The sequence below is a fragment of the Carcharhinus amblyrhynchos genome, chromosome 21 (genome assembly GCF_965287045.1).
Source record: "Carcharhinus amblyrhynchos chromosome 21, sCarAmb.v2.hapA, whole genome shotgun sequence".
In the NCBI taxonomy this organism is placed as follows: domain Eukaryota; kingdom Metazoa; phylum Chordata; class Chondrichthyes; order Carcharhiniformes; family Carcharhinidae; genus Carcharhinus; species Carcharhinus amblyrhynchos.
Genome location: NC_137344.1, coordinates 48202577 through 48221506, shown reverse-complemented (window position 1 = coordinate 48221506; position 18930 = coordinate 48202577). Strand labels below are relative to the sequence as shown.

General features: G+C 46.1%; 1 protein-coding gene across 1 annotated transcript; it reads right to left on the bottom strand.

The window, feature by feature from the left end:
- Nucleotides 1–3510: 3510 nt before the first annotated feature.
- Nucleotides 3511–18289, bottom strand: LOC145356603 (E3 ubiquitin-protein ligase TRIM47-like). The gene is made up of 6 exons (XM_080209411.1): nucleotides 17061–18289; nucleotides 14708–14803; nucleotides 11901–12134; nucleotides 7680–7848; nucleotides 6172–6210; nucleotides 3511–3578 (listed from the first exon to the last, which is right to left on the bottom strand). The coding sequence occupies exons 1-6, from the start codon at nucleotides 17637–17639 to the stop codon at nucleotides 3511–3513; spliced, it is 1185 nt and encodes a 394-aa protein (XP_080065537.1). The 5' UTR covers nucleotides 17640–18289.
- Nucleotides 18290–18930: the final 641 nt, after the last annotated feature.

Here is an 18930-nt window from a genome sequence, read left to right as displayed (position 1 = left end):
AGGGCTGTTCCAGCTCCCATTCGAAAAGCAGGATAGGCTGTCTGTGTATTTATATTTGTAAATTTGTGGATTAGGGTCATTGTGTCTGTCACACTGTAAAACGACAAGCTCCGATTGTCCAGAAACATTCCAATCCTGTTGTAGCTCACGCTTGGTACGTCAGATTCGACTCCATTCTCAAAGATTAAGAAAGTATCGCGTGGTGTTAGGTGCAAATCTAAACACCAGGACTGGTTATACCTACCCAGCACAGAGGAAAGGCTAATGCCTTTTCTTTCAATATCAGAGTGTGTGATGCCCACGCAAATATGGTCACTCCTCTGATTTTTGAACAATTCAAATTCAAAATATCTACGACTGAAGTTGCCGATCCAGACAGAGTCACACAGGATTTGTGGTTGCCTATCAAATCTGTCTGGGTGATCAGGGTAATTTATTGGTGTTGAATACCACACTGCCTGATACCTGTTAGAGAAGTGAAGACAGCCATTTGCAGAGTTTAAATTGAATCGGAGTCTTCCAGCATCTGTGAAGACAATGAAAGAAAGGAAATCCCTTTGTTACAACACGTGTTTGAAAAGACAGATTGGAGTCGCTATTCCTCTTAGGCTCCCCTCGCGAGGGGGCATGGGTTTAGGATAAGGGGCAGGAGGGGATTTGAGGAAAAACTGTATCACTCAGATCAAAGAATCAAAGAACAACACAGCGCAGGAAACAGGCCCTTCGGCCCAACGAGCCCCCGCCGCCATCTTAACGATGTGTTTTTCCTCCTCCACCCTTGACCCATGTCTATGCTTATGGTACCCCCATCGGAAACCAGATTGAGGGGAGACTAATTTAGGGACAATTTGTTACACCAATCAGCCTAAGAGCACATCCTTGGGGTGTGGGAGGAAACCGGAGCACCCAGAGGAAACCCGCACAGACACGAGGAGAATGTGCAAACTCCACACAGACAGCGACCCGAGCCGGGAATCGAACCCGGGACCCTAGAGCTGTGAAGTAGCAGTGCTAACCCACTGTGCTACCGTGTCGCCCAACACTTAACACTCAGAGCATTCATAGCAAAGTGGATGAATTAGTTACACAAACAGTTGTAAACGGGAATGATATAACCGGGATTATGGATACATGGTTGCAGGGTGACCAGGGATGGGAACTGAACTTCCAAGAGTATTCAGAATTTAGGAAGGATAGACAAAAAAGGTAAAGGCAGTGGAATTACATTGCTGGTTAAAGAGACAATTAACATTACACTGAGGAAGGATATTCACTCCAACAGTGTGGAATCTGTGTGGGTAGAGCTGAGAAAAACCGAGGGGCAAAAAGCATGAGTAGGGGTTGTCTATGGACCCCTAAGCTGGTGATTTTGGAGATGGCATTTAACAGGAAATTAGAGATGCACGTGAAAAGGGAAGATCTGTACTTCTGGGCGATGTTAATCTGCGTACGGGTTGGGCAAATCAAATTAGCCGCAACATCGTCGAGGAGGAATTCCTGGATGGTTTTCTGGACCAGTACACTGGGGAAGCACCTAGCGAGCAAGCCATCCTAGACTGGGTATTGTGTAATGAGAAAGGAATAATTGGCAATGTCGTTGTGTGAGATCCCTGTACTCTCTGGAATGCATTAAAATGAGAAGCCATCTCATTGAAACCTATAAAATTTCCCAGCCAGAGATTCTAGAATGAATAGTCTCAGGTTAAGGGTTTGACCGTTTAAGACTGGGGTGAGGAAAAGGAAGACTTGTATTTATAATGCACTTTTCTTCAAGAGTCTAACAGCCGATGAAGTCACTTTTGAAGTGTAGTCAGTGTTGTAATGTAGGAAATGTTGAGGGATCTTGGGATAATTATTCACAGATCCTTGAAGACAGCCAAACAAGTGAATAGGATATTAAGAAGGCATATGGAGACACTTGCTTTTATCAGTTGTGGCATAGACTATATGAGTGAGGAAGTAATGTTGGAGCTGTATAGAACATTGGTTAGGTCACAGCTGGAGCACTGTGTACAGTTCCAGTTATCTCACTATAGGAAAAGTGTGAGCAACTAGAGGGTGTAAAGAGGACATTCACCAGGATATTGCCTGGGATGGAGTGTTTGAGCTATAAAGGAGAGAATAGATAGGCTTGGATTGTTTTCTTTAGATGTGGAGATGCTGGTGTAAGACTGGGGTAAACACAGTAAGAATTCTCTCAACACCAGGTTGAAGTCGAACAGGTTTATTTGGTAGCAAACGCCACTAGCTTTCGGAGCGCTGCTCCTTCGTCAGGTGAGTGGAGAGCAGCGCTTTGAAAGCTGGTGGCATTTGCTACCAAGTAAACCTGTTGGACTTGAACCTGGTGTTGTGAGCCTTCTTATTATTTTCTTTAGAGCAGTGATGGCTGAGGGTGGGGAATGTGACTGAGGCGTATAAGACTAGGAGAGGTTTGGACAGGGTGAATAGGAAGCAGCCATTCCCCTCGGTTGAGAGGTCAATCATGAGGGGGCATAGGGTGAGGGACAGGAGATTCAGAGGAGGTTTGAGAGAAAGGTTTTTCACTCAGAGGGTGGTGGGAATCTGGAATGTGCTCTCTGGGAAGGTAGTGGAGGCTGGAAAATTTACAACCTATGAAAAAATATTTGGATGAGCACTTGAAACATCATAACATTCAAGGATATGGGACAAGGGCTGGAAAATGGGATTAGTGTGACTTTAGTGGTAGTTATTGCTGGTGCTGACCAGATTTGAGAACATGGGGATGATTTGAGTGAGCTACCAAACATGGTATCAAATTCGATCCAAATCAGAACTATTGATGTCAGCTTCTCAAGCCTTTTGGCTAAGATCAAGTGTAGTGTTAGGTTATATTTCAACTTCATTTGAAGCAATTTTTAAAAGTGGCATCTCGGCCTAAGATGCAAATGAGATCAAGCCTTGGAGGAGGAGCTATGCCTGCTCCAATCAGCTTGGATCCTGTAGGTCAAGCCCAAGACAGGAGGTGAGAGCCCTGTCTTGCCAACTTGGATTGGGAATGTCTCAACTTGTTGAACAAACAACAAAGAACAAAGAACAACCCAGCACGGGAAACAGGCCCAACGACTCTGAATTGGATTTGATTGGAATAAAAACAACAAAAAAAATTAGTACTATTGATGTCAAGTTGAAATTGAGAGCACTGGGTGCACACAAAATCAAAAATGTTATCAAGATGTTCGGGTAGGGTAGTACCGCAGGGCGGGCCTAACTGTTTGCGCTCGAGCCTGGAGTTTTGTACCTCCCACCACCAGGGAACGGTTGCTGTGTTTGCCATTTGAGGGACCATGCGATTTGGCCAGCAGGAAAATCTGGATAATTTTGGCCACTTAATTCCACTACAGCTTCTTCCAGTCGTTCCGACAGTCCACATTTCAGACTGAGTTGAACCAGGAAGTGGAAGTGTTGCTCCAAAGCACTTCCTGTGAAATATTTGCGGATTTGGCAAATCGAACAGAATGTAAACCATCATTGAACAAAACACAGCACTGGTCAGGAACACTTACACTGTAAGTAATATGTTCTAGAGACGGTCTTGGGTATGTTCTTGATTTGAGTGGCTGTACAAAGTAAACGCAATAAGACAAAAATCAGTGAGATCCTACAGGTAGCTGCAGGCACACATTTCTATTTTATTTAACATCTTATTAAACACATTAAATAGATCAAAAAGGAGAGATATCAATAGAATAATTTGCTCTGAGGGTTGAAGTTACTCCCTGGGTAAAGACCAGGAGGTGGTGAGGGGAAATCTCTTTGGGTCCAGAATCGGAACTGCCCAGGACTGACCCAAAATTAGGCCCATTTCCAATTATTTAGCCAAGCTTCCAGATGCTTATTGTCGCTTGACCGGCTGTTCACCTATCCCTGAAAGCCAAAACTTCAAGTTGCTCGTCTCTCAGTGATGGGCAGGGGCAGACTTAGTAAAAACCATAGAACCCTACAGTGCAGAAAGAGGCCCTTCGGCCCATTGAGTCTGCACTGACCACAATCCCACCCTGACCCTACCCATTTACCCACAAATCCCTCTAACCTACACATCCCAGGACACTAAGGGGCAATTTTAGCACGGACAATCCACCCAACCCGCACATCTTTGGACTGTGGGAGGAAACCAGAGCACCCGGAGGAAACCCACACAGACACAAGGAGAATGTGCAAACTCCACACAGACAGTAACCCGAACTGGGCAGCACGGTAGCACAGTGGGTTAGCACTGCTGCTTCACAGCTCCAGGGTCCTGGGTTCGATTCCCGGCTTGGGTCACTGTCTGTGTGGAGTTTGCACATTCTCCTCATGGGTTTCCTCCGGGTACTCTGGTTTCCTTCCAAAGATGTGCGGGTTAGGTTGATTGGCCGTGCTAAGAAATTGCCCCTTAGTGTCCAGGGATGTGTAGGTTAGAGGGATTAGTGGGTATAATATGTAGGGATATGGGGGTAGGGCCTGGGTGGGATTGTGTTCAGTGCAGACTCGATGGGCTGAAGGGCCTCTTTCTGCACTGTAGGGTTCTATGAGTCTATCCAGAGGGACAATGTGGAGCCAGCTTCGAGCTGAGGACTGATACTGAAAGTGACCATCTCCATGGCCACTTGTGAGACCTGCTCAGGTGTGGAATCCCTGCCCCTGAGATAGTCCAGGTGTTCCTTTACAGCGATCCACCTGCACCTCTCTGGAATATGTTTTCTCTTGCATTGTCATGGCCTTTCTTTGGCTACCTGGTGGTGATATTAGGGCTTCAATATCGTGAGGGCCCTTTAACATTTGGTTTACACAAGCTCTCTCATTGAGGACTGATTACAGGAGGTGCCTCCCCCGCCCCTCGCTGGAGGATATTGTTGCCTGCCCCCCGCTCCCCCATAGCTCAGGGACCCCTTCTACAGCGATCTCCAGCAATAAAACTATTCCAATGGCTTCTTTAAAGTCCAAATTGGGCACTGCCAACCGCCTCTTCTGAGTTATTCAGGCCACATACCAATCACAGTCACTTCATTGCAGTGTTAATGTAAGCTTACTGTGACACTAATAAATAAACCTTACTTGAAGCTTTATAAATTTTAGGAACCTGATTGAGTTATTTGTTACAATAAATAGTACACAAATCAAAAGCTGCCAAGTTGATTTGCAATTTGTGCTGTTAATATGACTATATAACGTTCTATTGGGGAAATCGGTCAGTATTGGTGTATTGGTGAATTACCTTCTAATCCTGGTCACCTTCTTGCCCTACCAGGATTCATATTTTTCTTTAGTTTCCAAAATCTCTATTAAGTTGTCATTAAACTGCGATCACCCAGTCTCCCATCCTGTCTCCCTTGTTAACTGATACTGTCTGGTTCTCCCTCAAAACTGCATCATCACCTCTCTCCTCCCTTGACCACTCCATTCTTGCCAACTACTGCTCCATCTCCAATTTCCCTTTCGTCCCTCAGGTGTACAAACATTGTCCTTTCCCAAATCCCAGAACTCCGCGCTTGGATCCCTCGTATCAGCGCCTGTTTCACCGTGCTGACGCAGTTCTTAACAAAGTAACACAGGGCATCCTATGTGATTGTGACAAAGGTAAACTTTCCCTTCTCGTACTTCTCAACCTGTCTGAAAGTTTTTGACTTGCCTGATTACACAATCACCCTCCAACACCTCTCGCCCTGTTGTCCAGTTGGCTTACCTGGCTCCATTCATGTCTTCCAATCATGTGCCTTCTTTAAATGGCTTCAGTCATTGCTGAGAACATTGCCATTTCTTCCTTCCGTCTCTTTGCCTTGATACCTTTCTCTCCTTTAAGACACTCTGCAAAATCTACCTTTCGTTCAAGATTTGGTATCTGACCTAATATCTGTTGATGATGTCTCAGAACCATATTTTCAGCCTCTCCGGGGCAGCTGTTGTCTGCAGCAGAGGGACACTGTTCATACCCAGAGTTTGCCTTAATGTGTTAGCAATACTGGGAGCAGCAGGGCCAATTTTAACCCAGTCTCACACTGAAGACAACATGTGTGAGGTTGGCAAGGAGGATCTGTCTTGTGTCTCTGGCCTAATGAAGCCAGCAAGTAAAAGCCCCGCTTCAATAGAGTTTCAGTGAAGAACCTGTTGATTTGGAACATATAACAACTGACAAATCACATCTGGACTTAGTGTAGAATCAAAACTACTTACAAAATATGAACTCTTCACTATTCTTCACCTTTGGATGTTCTACACAAAGCAAACATAGTGAGGAGAAATCATTGAAGGCTCATTTCCACAGTGATCTTCAGCAAGTTACATTGTTCCATTTACTTCATTTATCATTTCAATACTGAGAACATAAGAAATAGGAGCAGGAGTTGGCCATCTAGCCCTTTGAGCCTGCCCCGCCATTCAATAAGATCATGGCTGATCTGAAGTGGATCAGTTCCACTTTCCCGCTTTCTCCCCATAACCCTTGCCTACCAAAAACCTATCTACCCGTGTCTTAAATATATTTAATGAGGTAGCCTCCACCACTTCAACGGGCAGAGAATTCCAGAGATTCACCACCCTTTGAGTGAAGAAGTTCCTCCTCAACTCTGTTCTAAACTGCCCCCCCACCTTATCTTGAGGCTGTGTCCTCTAGTCCATAATACACAATAGGTTCTATTACCTATAATATACATATTATATGTACATAATAGGGAGAGAAACCTACCGACCTATTGCTCCCAAGGGAAAACACACCCGTTTTAGCTGGCTGCCTAGGACGTGTGAAAATTTTCCGTATCCAGTCTCGGGTCAGATGTTGATCAGGACTGTTTGCAACACAGGTTTTGGTCTCTGCATCTAGGCTTCAATGGCATAATGAAGTTCCAGATTTAGCCGCAGTTCTTCGACCTGCAGCCCGGGGACTGTACGCCACCCTAACATTGCATATGTGGTTCCCAAACCTTTTCAGATGGATTTAAGTTTCATGACTTAAATTCCTTTAGATTTTTTCTCAAATTAAGAGTGGTGATTTTATTGAGGCAATGAAAAGTTAATTCCTGTGCTGTCGGGGTTCTATAAATTGCACCTATCTCTTTAAAAGGTGACATAGTAATGAGCATTGCTGCCTCGCAGCGCCAGGGACCAAGGTTCAATTCCAGCCTCAGGTCATCAAAAATCTGCACAGGAGCCTGTACATTCTCCCCGTGTCTGCGTGGGTTTCCTCCGTGTGCTCCAGTCTCCTCCCACAGTCCAATGATGTGCAGGTTAGGTTGATTGGCCACGCTAAACTGACCCGAGTGTCAGAGGGAATAGCAGGGTAAACGTGTGAGGTTATGGGGATAGAGCCTGGGTGGGATTGTGGTTGGTACAGACTTGATAGGCCAAATGGCCTCCTTCTGTACGGTATTCTATGATTATTCAGCCTCACAATGCCAGGGATTCGAGTTCAAGTCTGGCCTTGGGCCTGTGGCCAATCCACCTAATCTTTGGACAGTGGGAGGAAACTGGAGCACCCGGAGGAAACCCACGCAGACACGGGGAGAATGCACAAACTCCACGCAGATGGTGACCGAAACTGGGAATCAAAACCAGGGTCCCTGGTGCTGTGAGGCAGCGGTGCTGACCATTGTGCAAAGTCCCACCTACTCTTTAGATAATAGTCACTTGCCTTATCCATATTGCTGAAACAGTGATAGGTTGAAACAGTGTATGAAATCACTAACCGCTGTTCCGTTTTTCGAGGATTTGCTTGGAGAACAGTTGCGTTCGCTGTTCGACCCATGTGGCAAGTTCTGTGACAGCTGCGTTGATCTGAGCCATTGTGGACTTGACATCTGTCTTCTGCTGTGGGAAATCCAGAGGTTGCACGCTTGCTTTTAAACAACTGGATTCCTATCAGGGATAAACATAAGAACGTAAGAAATAGGAGCAGGAGTAGGCCATCTAGCCCTTCGAGCCTGCCCCGCCATTCAATAAGATCATGGCTGATCTGAAGTGGATCAGTTCCACTTTCCCACTTTCTCCCCATAACCCTTAATTCCCTTGTCTATCAGAAACCTATCTACCTGTGACTTAAATATATTCAACGAGGTAGCCTCCACCACTTCAACGGGCAGAGAATTCCAGAGATTCACCACCCTCTGTGGTGAACAAAGCACAATGGATAACACGACAGCTCAGTGACTATCACTGTTTGCTGTGCCGTTAGAGGGAGCTGGGTCGGATCTCCGATTTGGGTCGGTGTCTGTGGGAGTTTGCACATTCTCCCCGTGCTTGCGTGGGTTTTCTCCGGGTGCTCCGGTTTCCTCCCACAGCCCAAAAACGTGCTCTTAGGCTGATTGGTGTTAACAAATTGTCCCTAAATTAGACCTCCATAAATCTGGCGCACATATAATTCTCTAAATTTACACCCCTTTATTGTGGAGTCCAAGAGGCGTAGACAAAAGTCATAGATAGAAGAAGGATTGGAATGAGGCACCTACGGAGTGTTAAAATGGGCGGCGTGGGCTTGTCGGGCCGAAGGGCCTGTTTCCTGTGCTGTGTTGTTCTTTGTTCTTTGTAAATCACACCATCAGCTTAAATTCAATTTCAGGACTAACACTGACTGCACTGCCCTTTCTCCCTATTTCTTCCTGGAGTTTGAGTAACACTGCCCCATCCTCAATAGCCCCAAGAACACTGACCTGTCCATCTAGTGTGGGACTGGTCTTACTTTTCAGGCTGGACAGGTGGAGGTGCCAGGAACCCTTACCCCAGAATAAACCGTTCGATGTGATCAGGGTACGTGGGAAACAAAATACGAAACATCTCTATTAAACATTCTCGTGACAGCTTCTCAAATCTATAGAGTTGCAGAGATTTAACAAGACAGAAACAAGTGTTTCGAGTTAAGTGCTGTGCGCTGATACTTATGCTCCACCCAGTCATTTCACTCTCACGAGAACAGTTGAGCTCATTGAGTGGAATTATCAGTAAACACTTGAGGGACTGACTCATTCACATCAAATATAAATACAGGAATGACTAGCCGACTCAGTCCAGCAAGAATCTGTTCACACAGCTGCAAAGGGAGCGAGTTAGCTTTGTTTGACTGACAGCTTTAATACCTTGCGATAACTAGATCTTTATCTTTAAAGTGGTCTTGCCATGCCTCTGTGTTTGTTTGGAGAAGATTAAGAGGTGTGAAATAGACTAAAAGGTGTTTACAATGGGATTTCCCTACTTATTACTCATTGACAGGTTTCTGGAGAAGGGACAATTCTGAATGGCTATTTTCTTTCTATTACATGAGAACTTATAGCAAACTGTGTAGACTCTGGTTTATTGGTTATGCACCGAGTGCAAATTAGGTGAGTGAAATGGTAAATAATCGCACAAGTTTAAAAATCACATGAGCTGCAAGTTGTATTTCAGTCACACAGGGAAAGCCATGCAAAAACCACAAGTCTTGATTAAACCCAGATGAGAGTCAAGGACCATTGAATTAAATGATGTGCAGCTGTAGCTCATGTTTGCTCATAAGAACAAGCAACAATGGAAAGGGAGGTTGATATCCCTTTGGTCAGAGAAAGACCTATGATTGCTTGATGATATAACATGCACAACTTTTCATTGGACATTATACCATTGTGCATGCATGATGTAACCTTAATCAATAATTGTGAGTGGACAGAGATAACGCCTATGCTTTTATTGGTATATGCCAATTACTTGTAATCAAATTTGAAACTGTAATTGTTTGTATATTTCTGAATTCTGCACTCTGGTCTTCAAGATTTAGTCAGGGTCTTTTAGCTATAGTAATAAATCATCTTAAATCACTCTATGACTTTGTCTGGCTACTTAAGGGAAACGATAGTTTGAACTACAGTAGGAGAAACATCATGACAGCCCCATAACAGATTGACGATGGGTTGGGATTTATTCAGGCCAGGAAAAACTGACAGAATTACAGCGCGCGAGTATTTGCCAACTGATTTAAAGAGTGAAATCCCAGCCCAAAGTAAAGTGGACCAGACAAGGTGAGCGAGAAGCTGAAGGGAGATGCCTCCGATTTTTGTAATCGAAAATGGGTCAATAAGACGACGGGGCCATGGTGCAAACCAACAAGGCGAGAGCTCAAAAGACAGACCTTGAATTTGTTACTGAGAGGGAAGTAAAAATACCGGAAGTTTTTTTAAAAAATATCTGAGAAAGGCAAGCTCTCTCTTAAATCAAGATTCCTAATGTGGTGCAGGTCACTGCAGCTGTATAGTCAGCAAAAGTTAAAATGTAATCAAAGGATGTCTTTTGAAACATAAGATTGGGTTCTAGGTTTGAATTACAGCCATGGAAGTAAGGTGAAACTTTGTGTTTTGGTTAAAATAGTTTAACCCTCTTGCTGACTGAAGAACTCCCAAAGAATTGAACTTCTGATAGAGCCAAACTGAGAGCGGGCAAGAAGGAGAGACAGACAAAGTTTTAGATACAACTATTCACTTGAGAGTGAACATCAAAGGTAAAGAATGTTTAAACCAGGAAGGTGGACATGCTGAAAATGCTGTGAGGTCTGTGTTAACATAGAACATAGAACACTACAGCACAAACAGGCCCTTCGGCCCACAAGTTGCGCCGGTCACATCTATACCTACCAACACATACAACTATCTGTAACTCCCAATCCCATTAAATCCCATGTACTCATCCAGAAGTCTTTTAAAAGACCCCAGCGAGTTCGCCTCCACCACCACCGACGGCAGCCGATTCCACTCACTCACCACCCTCTGAGTGAAAAACTTACCCCTAAGAAAAGTGTTGAATAAGAGTATAACATTGTAGGATGGTTAGAGGAGATGTGAAGGGACAGCCTTGCAAAAGCAAATGGAAAATCCAAGAAACCACAGCCAGTACGTGAATATATAGATGGCAACTGGAGTTAAAAATTAGTTTAGATTGGAAGTAACTGAGTGCATTGTACTTTTATTATCTGTAATTTCACTATTTAAGATAGAATGTATGTATTAGCATTCATGATTTTTATGTAGTAAGCTTGTATCTTTATTCTTTAAATAAATATGAGCACCCAGATTCTAAAGAAAACAATGCTGATCTCTATCAGGATCTTCCAAAATCAAGATGGAATCCTTGATCCTACAAAATTTCCCAATCCCACTTTTCCTTGATGAATATCTGGCCCTCAATGAGATAGCTGTTTGATGGAAATAACTTATGGAAAATTAACAAATGGAAAAGCAAAGGCTGATCGCCGGAAATCTCTGATCTCGCCGGTGACTGGGAGTGAAAGGAGTTTTGGTTGGAATACAAATTCTCCGTTCTTGCTGGCAGCAGGGGGGTGGGGTGAACAAGATCAGAGAATCCCGCCCGGCAAACATGAAACAGATTCCCAACCTTCAGCCCTCAGTGGAAGAACATGATGTCCTGAACAAATGGACATTTTTCTCTGCACATCCCGCTCTTGGCATCCCCGGACAACTGGACATCCCGCTCTTGGCATCCCTGGACAACTGGACATCCCGCTCTTGGCATCCCTGGACAACTGGACATCCCGCTCTTGGCATCCCTGGACAACTGGACATCCCGCTCTTGGCATCCCTGGACAACTGGACATCCCGCTCTTGGCATCCCTGGACAACTGGACATCCCGCTCTTGGCATCCCTGGACAACTGGACATCCCGCTCTTGGCATCCCTGGACAACTGGACATCCCGCTCTTGGCATCCCTGGACAACTGGACATCCCGCTCTTGGCATCCCTGGACAACTGGACATCCCGCTCTTGGCATCCCTGGACAACTGGACATCCCGCTCTTGGCATCCCTGGACAACTGGACATCCCGCTCTTGGCATCCCTGGACAACTGGACATCCCACTCTTGGCATCCCTGGACAACTGGACATCTCCCTCGGGACACCAGCCCCAGCAACAAACGTGAAATGATGTCCTTACCTGCAGAAAGATGAGTTGGTGATCGATCTTCAGCAGGGAGCTCAGCTGATTCTCATTCCTGCTGAGTTCAGCACCCCTCTGTTGGAGTTGGCTCCTGATGCTGTCGACCTGGCGCAGTGCCACCTGCTCATCATCATTAACCAGCCCAATCGCTTCCCTGTGGACTGCTTCCACGGCTTGGATCATGGCAGCGAGTTTCTCGGTGATTTCAGTTCTCACCCCCTCTGCGGAATTCTATTAACAACAGAGGAAAATTGGCAACATTTCCGAATGAGGACAGGCCGCATTGATTAGATTCACGCTGCCTTAACTATTAAAGATCATCTGACTGAGAGGTTCAGCAACAACTTGTGATTATGAGGTATCATTAACATAGCCAAACATGACAAATCACTCCACGGTGGATTAACAAATAAAATTTCACACCAAACACAGGAGAAAGAGAGATAAAAAGGAGTTTAGGGAGCAAATCCAGTTGTGGGACTCAGCAGCTCAAGACACAGCCAACACTGATAGAGTGATGGAAATTGGCGATGTGCAAAATAATTTGGAAGATTTGATAGATTCCATAGAATTGTAGAATACCTACTGAGCAGAAAGAGGCCATTCAGCCCATTGAGTCTGCACTGACTCTCCGACAGAACATTTCATCCAGGTCTTACCCCACTCCCCACCCTAACCCCGTAACCCTATCCCTATAACCCTGTGCATTTAGCATGGCCAATCCGCCTAACCGGCGCATCTTTGGACTGTGGGAGGAAACCAGAGCACCCGGAGGAAACCCACGCAGACACGGGGAGAAGGTGCAGGCTCCGCGCAGTGACCCAAGGCAAGATTTGAACCTGGGTCCCTGGAGCTGTGATGTAGCAGTGCTAAGCACTGTGTCAGCCAGATAAAGAGAAACTATTTACTTTGGTGGGGGAGATCAGGATAAGCATAAACTTCAAGTTTTGATCTGGGCATTTAAGATGATGGTGTGGAGATGCTGGCGTTGGACTGGGGTAAACACAGTAAGAAGTCTGGCAACACCAGGTTAAAGTCCAACCTATTTACTTGATAGTAAACTCACAAGCTGTCAGAGTTTGCCCTTCATCAGGTGAATGGAGAGTTCTGGCCTCAGACAGAGCATATAACAGCACACTCGGTTTAGATCATAGAACCGTACAGTGCAGAAAGAGGCCCTTCGGCCCATCGAGTCTACACAGACCATAATCCTACCCAGGACCTAACCCCACATCCCTACACGGTTACCTGCTAATCCCTCTAACCTACACATCCCTGGACTCTAACAGGTAATTTTAGCATGGCCAATCAACCTAACCCGCACATCTTTGGACTGTGGGAGGAAACCAGAGCACCCAGAGGAAACCCACGCAGACACGGGGAGAATGTGCAGGCTCTGCGCAGTGACCCAAGGCAAGATTTGAACCTGGGTCCCTGGAGCTGTGATGTAGCAGTGCTAAGCACTGTGTCAGCCAGATAAAGAGAAACTATTTACTTTGGTGGGGGAGACCAGGATAAGCATAAACTTCAAGTTTTGATCTGGGCATTTAAGATGATGGTGTGGAGATGCTGGCGTTGGACTGGGGTAAACACAGTAAGAAGTCTGGCAACACCAGGTTAAAGTCCAACCTATTTACTTGATAGTAAACTCACAAGCTGTCAGAGTTTGCCCTTCATCAGGTGAATGGAGAGTTCTGGCCTCAGACAGAGCATATAACAGCACACTCGGTTTAGATCATAGAACCGTACAGTGCAGAAAGAGGCCCTTCGGCCCATCGAGTCTACACAGACCATAATCCTACCCAGGACCTAACCCCACATCCCTACACGGTTACCTGCTAATCCCTCTAACCTACACATCCCTGGACTCTAACAGGTAATTTTAGCATGGCCAATCAACCTAACCCGCACATCTTTGGACTGTGGGAGGAAACCAGAGCACCCAGAGGAAACCCACGCAGACACGAGGAGAATGTGCAAACTCCACACAGACAGTGACCCGAGACAGGAATCGAACCCAGGTCCCTGGAGCTGTGAAGCAGCGGTGCTAACCACTGTGCTACCGTGCTGCTCTGCAGATTACTGATTAGAATGTGAGTCTTTACACTTAACCTGCTATTCAAGTCTTAAAGATGCCGACAATGTGAGTGGAAGGAGCATTGAGCACAGGTTAAAGAGATGTGTATTGTCTCCAGACAGGACAGTGAGTGAGGTTTTACAAACCCAGGCAAGTCACGGGGGTTACAGATAGTGCGACATGAACCCAAGATCGGCATTTAGGATGGTGTCAGGAAACATTTCTTCACACAAAGTGGGAATCGGGAACTCCACGCTCCAAAACATTTTGAGATGAAGTAAAAGTTCAGATGCATAGATTTTTGTTAGCCAATGCTCTTAAAGAATGTGGAACCAAAGGAGAAGAAACCATCTAACTGAGTAGCAGAACAGCCTCAAGGGACTGAATGGCCTTGTCCTACTCCTATGGTCTATCTGGAGAAAATCTCATTGTTTTAGAAGAACCTAACAACTAGGAGCTGAAACAGGCCATTCAGCCCCTCGAGCCTGCTCTTCCATTCAAGGGCTGTTCTCATCTCAGCGTCATCTCCATCTCCCTGCCCACTCCCCATCACGCTTCATCCCGTTACTAATTAAAAGCCCATCTATCCATCTCCTTAAATTTGTTTAGTGTTCCGGTGTCCACTGCACTCTGGGGTAGGGTATCCATCAGATGCGTGGCCCTGTGAGTGCAGAAATTCCCCCCTCATTTGTGTTTTTATGAAGTCCAGAATTACCAATGTGCTTACCTTAATTGAGTCAGCTTTTAGCTGAAGATTATTGGTCTCTGCTAATGCGTTTTGTAGCTGTTGTTTGTGACGAGATAACTCCTGGAGAATCAGTTTCTAGAAGGGAAAAAAAAGCCCCACATGCGATTAATAACCTACCGTGAGGTTGCCTCTTCATTTGTGTCAACCCTGAGTCAGCCCCCTCAACCCAGTGTCGGGAAGATTGTGAGTTCTTGTTCCACTCCAGATAGAACATTCCAGCGCAGTACAGGCCCTTCGGCCCTCGATGTTGCGCCGACCAGTGGGACCAATCTAATGACCCTCTAACCTAAACTATTCCAATGTTATCCATATGCCTATCCACTGACCATTTGAACACCCTTAAAGTTGGCGAGTCCACAACTGCTGCAGGCAGGACATTCCACGCCCTTACTACCCTCTGAGTAAAGAGCCTACCTCTGACATCCGTCCTATAATTACCACCCCTCAATTTAAAGCTATGTCCCCTCATGTTAGCCATCACCATCCGAGGGAAAAGGCTCTCACTGTCCACCCTATCTAACCATCTTGTATGCCTCAATGAGGTCACCTCTTAACCTTCTTCTGTCTAACAAAAACCACTTTGATACTTTGACACAAAAGCCTCAGCTGACACTCTAGTTTGAAACTGCACTGTTAAAGGTGCGATCTTTCAAGCAACATAAGAGAATTCCAGAGATTCACCACCCTTTGAGTGAAGAGGTTCCTCCTCAACTCCCATCGAAACTGTCCCCCCCGTTATCTTGAGGCTGTGCCCTCTAGTCCTGCTATCCTTTCTAAGTGGGAAGAATCTCTCTACCTCTACCCTATCCATCCCCTTCATTATCTTATACATCTCTATAAGATCCCCCCCTCATCCTTCTAAACTCCAACGAGTGCAGACCCAGTCTATTTAATCTCTCTTCATAGTCCAACCCCCTCTTCTCTGATACAACCCCTTTGGCATATATATAAGATCCTTTGGCACTGGAGAACAGTGTCTCGGCCAATATTTATCCCTCAGTCAACCTCACAAAAACAAATTACCTAATCATTATCACATCGCTGTTTGTGTGAGGTGACTGTGTTTCTTCGATCACGATAGTGACCAAACTTTAAAAGTATCTCAAAGAGCTTTGGGATGTGTGGTGAAAACTTAGAAATTACGCTTGCTGACCTACACCTCGCAGGCAGCGCTGAGGATGACTGGGATGCTATCCATTCATCTGCGCTGAAGACGCTCAGGCCCTCTACCCGATGAGAATGATGAGGAGATACAGGTTCTACTTGTTGAAAAGCAAGAATTAGTTTCGATAATGTCAAATTTATTGGGTAATGTGCTTTCAGAGCAAAGATCATAGAATCATAGAACCCTACAGTGCAGAAAGAGGCCATTTGGCCCATCGAGTCTGCACTGACCACAATCCCTCCCAGGCCCTACCCCCAAACCCCTACATATTTTACCCACTAATCCCGCTAACCTAAGCATCCCTAGACACTAAGGGGCAATTTCTTAGCATGGCCAATCAACCTAACCCGCACATCTTTGGACTGTGGGAGGAAACCGGAGCACCCGGAGGAAACCCACGCAGACACGAGGAGAATGTGCAAACTCCACACAGACAGTGACCTGAGCCGGGAATCGAACCCAGGACCCTGGAGCTGTGAAGCAGCAGTGCTAACCCACTGTGCTGTAAAAAAAAAACTGTAAAAAGGTATTAAATACTCAGTAAGCGTTCCCTCAGATAAGACAAGTACCCTGTTTACTGGTTTCTGGGTATGTACTATTCACTGTCCACACACAACTATTCAAGAACATTACTGTGGAACGATCTGGATTTTAACTCTCAATATTGATAGCTTCCACCCTGAAACTGGGTCTCTGTCTCAGGTCTACAAACAACAAAAATCAGCCGGGGAAACAGGCCCATGCACCACCATCTCAACACCACCAGTCCCCCCTCTCCACCCACGACCCCTGTCTAATGTTTTATGGTAAAAAGTCTGACAACACCAGGTTTTAGTCCAACCGATTTATTTGAGAATAGACTCACAAGCTTTCGGGGTTAGTCCCTTCGTCAGGTGAATGGAGAGTTCTGGCCTCAGACAGAGCATATAAAGCACAGACAGTTTAGAGATTACTGATTAGAATGATGAACTGTCTGTGCTTTATATGCTCTGTCTGAGGCCAGAACTCTCCATTCACCTGATGAAGGGACTAACCCCGAAAGCTTGTGAGTCTATTCTCAAATAAATCGGTTGGACTAAAACCTGGTGTTGTCAGACTTTTTACTGTGTTTACCCCAGTCCAACGCCGGCATACCCACATCATGTTTTATGGCCTAGATTCCCTTACCTGTCGTTTGTCCACTTCCTCTGGCACAGTTACAGTTTCGTGAATAAGATGTTGCTCGCCGACACACAGCTCACAAATACACCTTCTGTCCGTCCTACAGAACCGATCCAGAGGTTTCCCGTGCGCCGCACACTGTTGCTGGACTTTCAGCTGGCTGACTGGCTCGACCAGGGTGTGGTCCCCGAAAGCTGGGCTCTTCTCGTGGGCTGCCAGGTGGCCCTGGCAGAGGGTGACCAGGCAATCCAAGCAAGACTTCCTGCCTTTCAGCTTGGTGCGGGCGCAGAGATCGCAGGCCACGTCCTCCGGGCCGGCCTCAGCCCCAGCTGAGAGCTTGCCGCTGGACCTGAGCTCCTCCAGGATTTCACACAGGATGAGGTTCTTGTGCAGGCTGGGCCTGGGGCTGAAGGTTTGGAGGCAGTGCGGACAGCTGGATCTGTCTGGGCTGGAGTTCAGCTCCCAGTAACACTGCGCACACTGCAGGCAGAAGCTGTGGCCACACGGGAGAGTGGCTGGATTGCTGAAGATGTCTCGGCAGATGGCACAGACAAACTTATCCTGAGAGCCCAGCGGCGAAGCCATGGCGATGGGGACCCAACGCAGTAAGAAGTCAGGTTAAAGTCCAACAGGAAACCAAGGCAGGATTCTCGCCTGGGAAATCAGCAAGTCTGCTCTTGCACAGCAAGGAGAACAAGTTCTTATCGAGACAATTTGTCGATTCATAGACACAGCCACACTATGTGAACCCCTCCCTTGTTTACTGTTGGTTTGGTTCCTGTTTTCCCTGCTTCCCGTGGAGATCGGATTCCCTCCTCCTCCCCAATTCATTGACAGCTGATAACCCCAGGTCAAAATTTACAGCCAAATCTTCCAACAGCCAGCTCTCTCTCCCTCTCTCTCTCTCTCTCCACTCCACACTGCCCTGCGTTCTCCAAAATAGTTCCAGGAACCTCCCAGGCAAAGTTTCGCTTTCATTCCCAACACTTCCTCCTTTTCCTAATAAGGGGGAAGGGGGTGGGGATGGGAAGCACACAGGGTGAGATTTTACAAGCCCAGGCAATTTACTGGGGCTACGTGTCAACGCTGGAAATTGAAAGCAAAATGAATAAAGGAACGGTAGCACAGTGGTTATTAGCTGTGAACAGCAGGTAAAGATGCTGTTAACACATATACCTGTACACCATAGAAAAATAGCTTAAAGTCAGGTAAGATGGATATAGTCAGACACATGGCCAAACCACATTATGGGAACAATAATTGGTTTTAATCACAAAGTAAAAAGTCTGACAACACCAGGTTTTAGTCCAACCTATTTATTTGATAATATACTCACAAGTTTTCGAGGGACACCCTCTTCGTCAGGTGAATGGAGAGTTCTGGCCTCAGACAGAGCATATAAAGCACAGACAGTTTAGAGATTACTGATTAGAATGCGAATCTTTACACCTAACCTGCTGTTCAAGACCTGCAGTGGCTGATAATGTGAGTGGAAGGAGCACCGATCACAGGTTAAAGAGATGTGTACTGTCTCCAGACAGTACAGTAAGTGAGGTTTTGCAAACCCAGGCAAGTCACGGGGGTTACAGATAGTGCGACATGAACCCAAGATCCCTGTTGAGACCGTCCTCATGTGTGCGGAACTTGGCTATCAGTCTCTGCTCAGCGACTCTGCGCTGTCGTGTGTCGTGAAGGCCGCCTTGGAGAATGCTTACCCGAAGGTCAGCGGCTGAATGCCCGTGACCACTGAAGTGTTCGCCAACAGGAAGGGAACAGTCTTGCCTGGTGACTGTCGAGCGATGTTCATTCATCCGTTGTCGTAGCGTCTGCATGGTCTCCCCAGTGTACCATGCTTCGGGACATCCTTTCTTGCAAC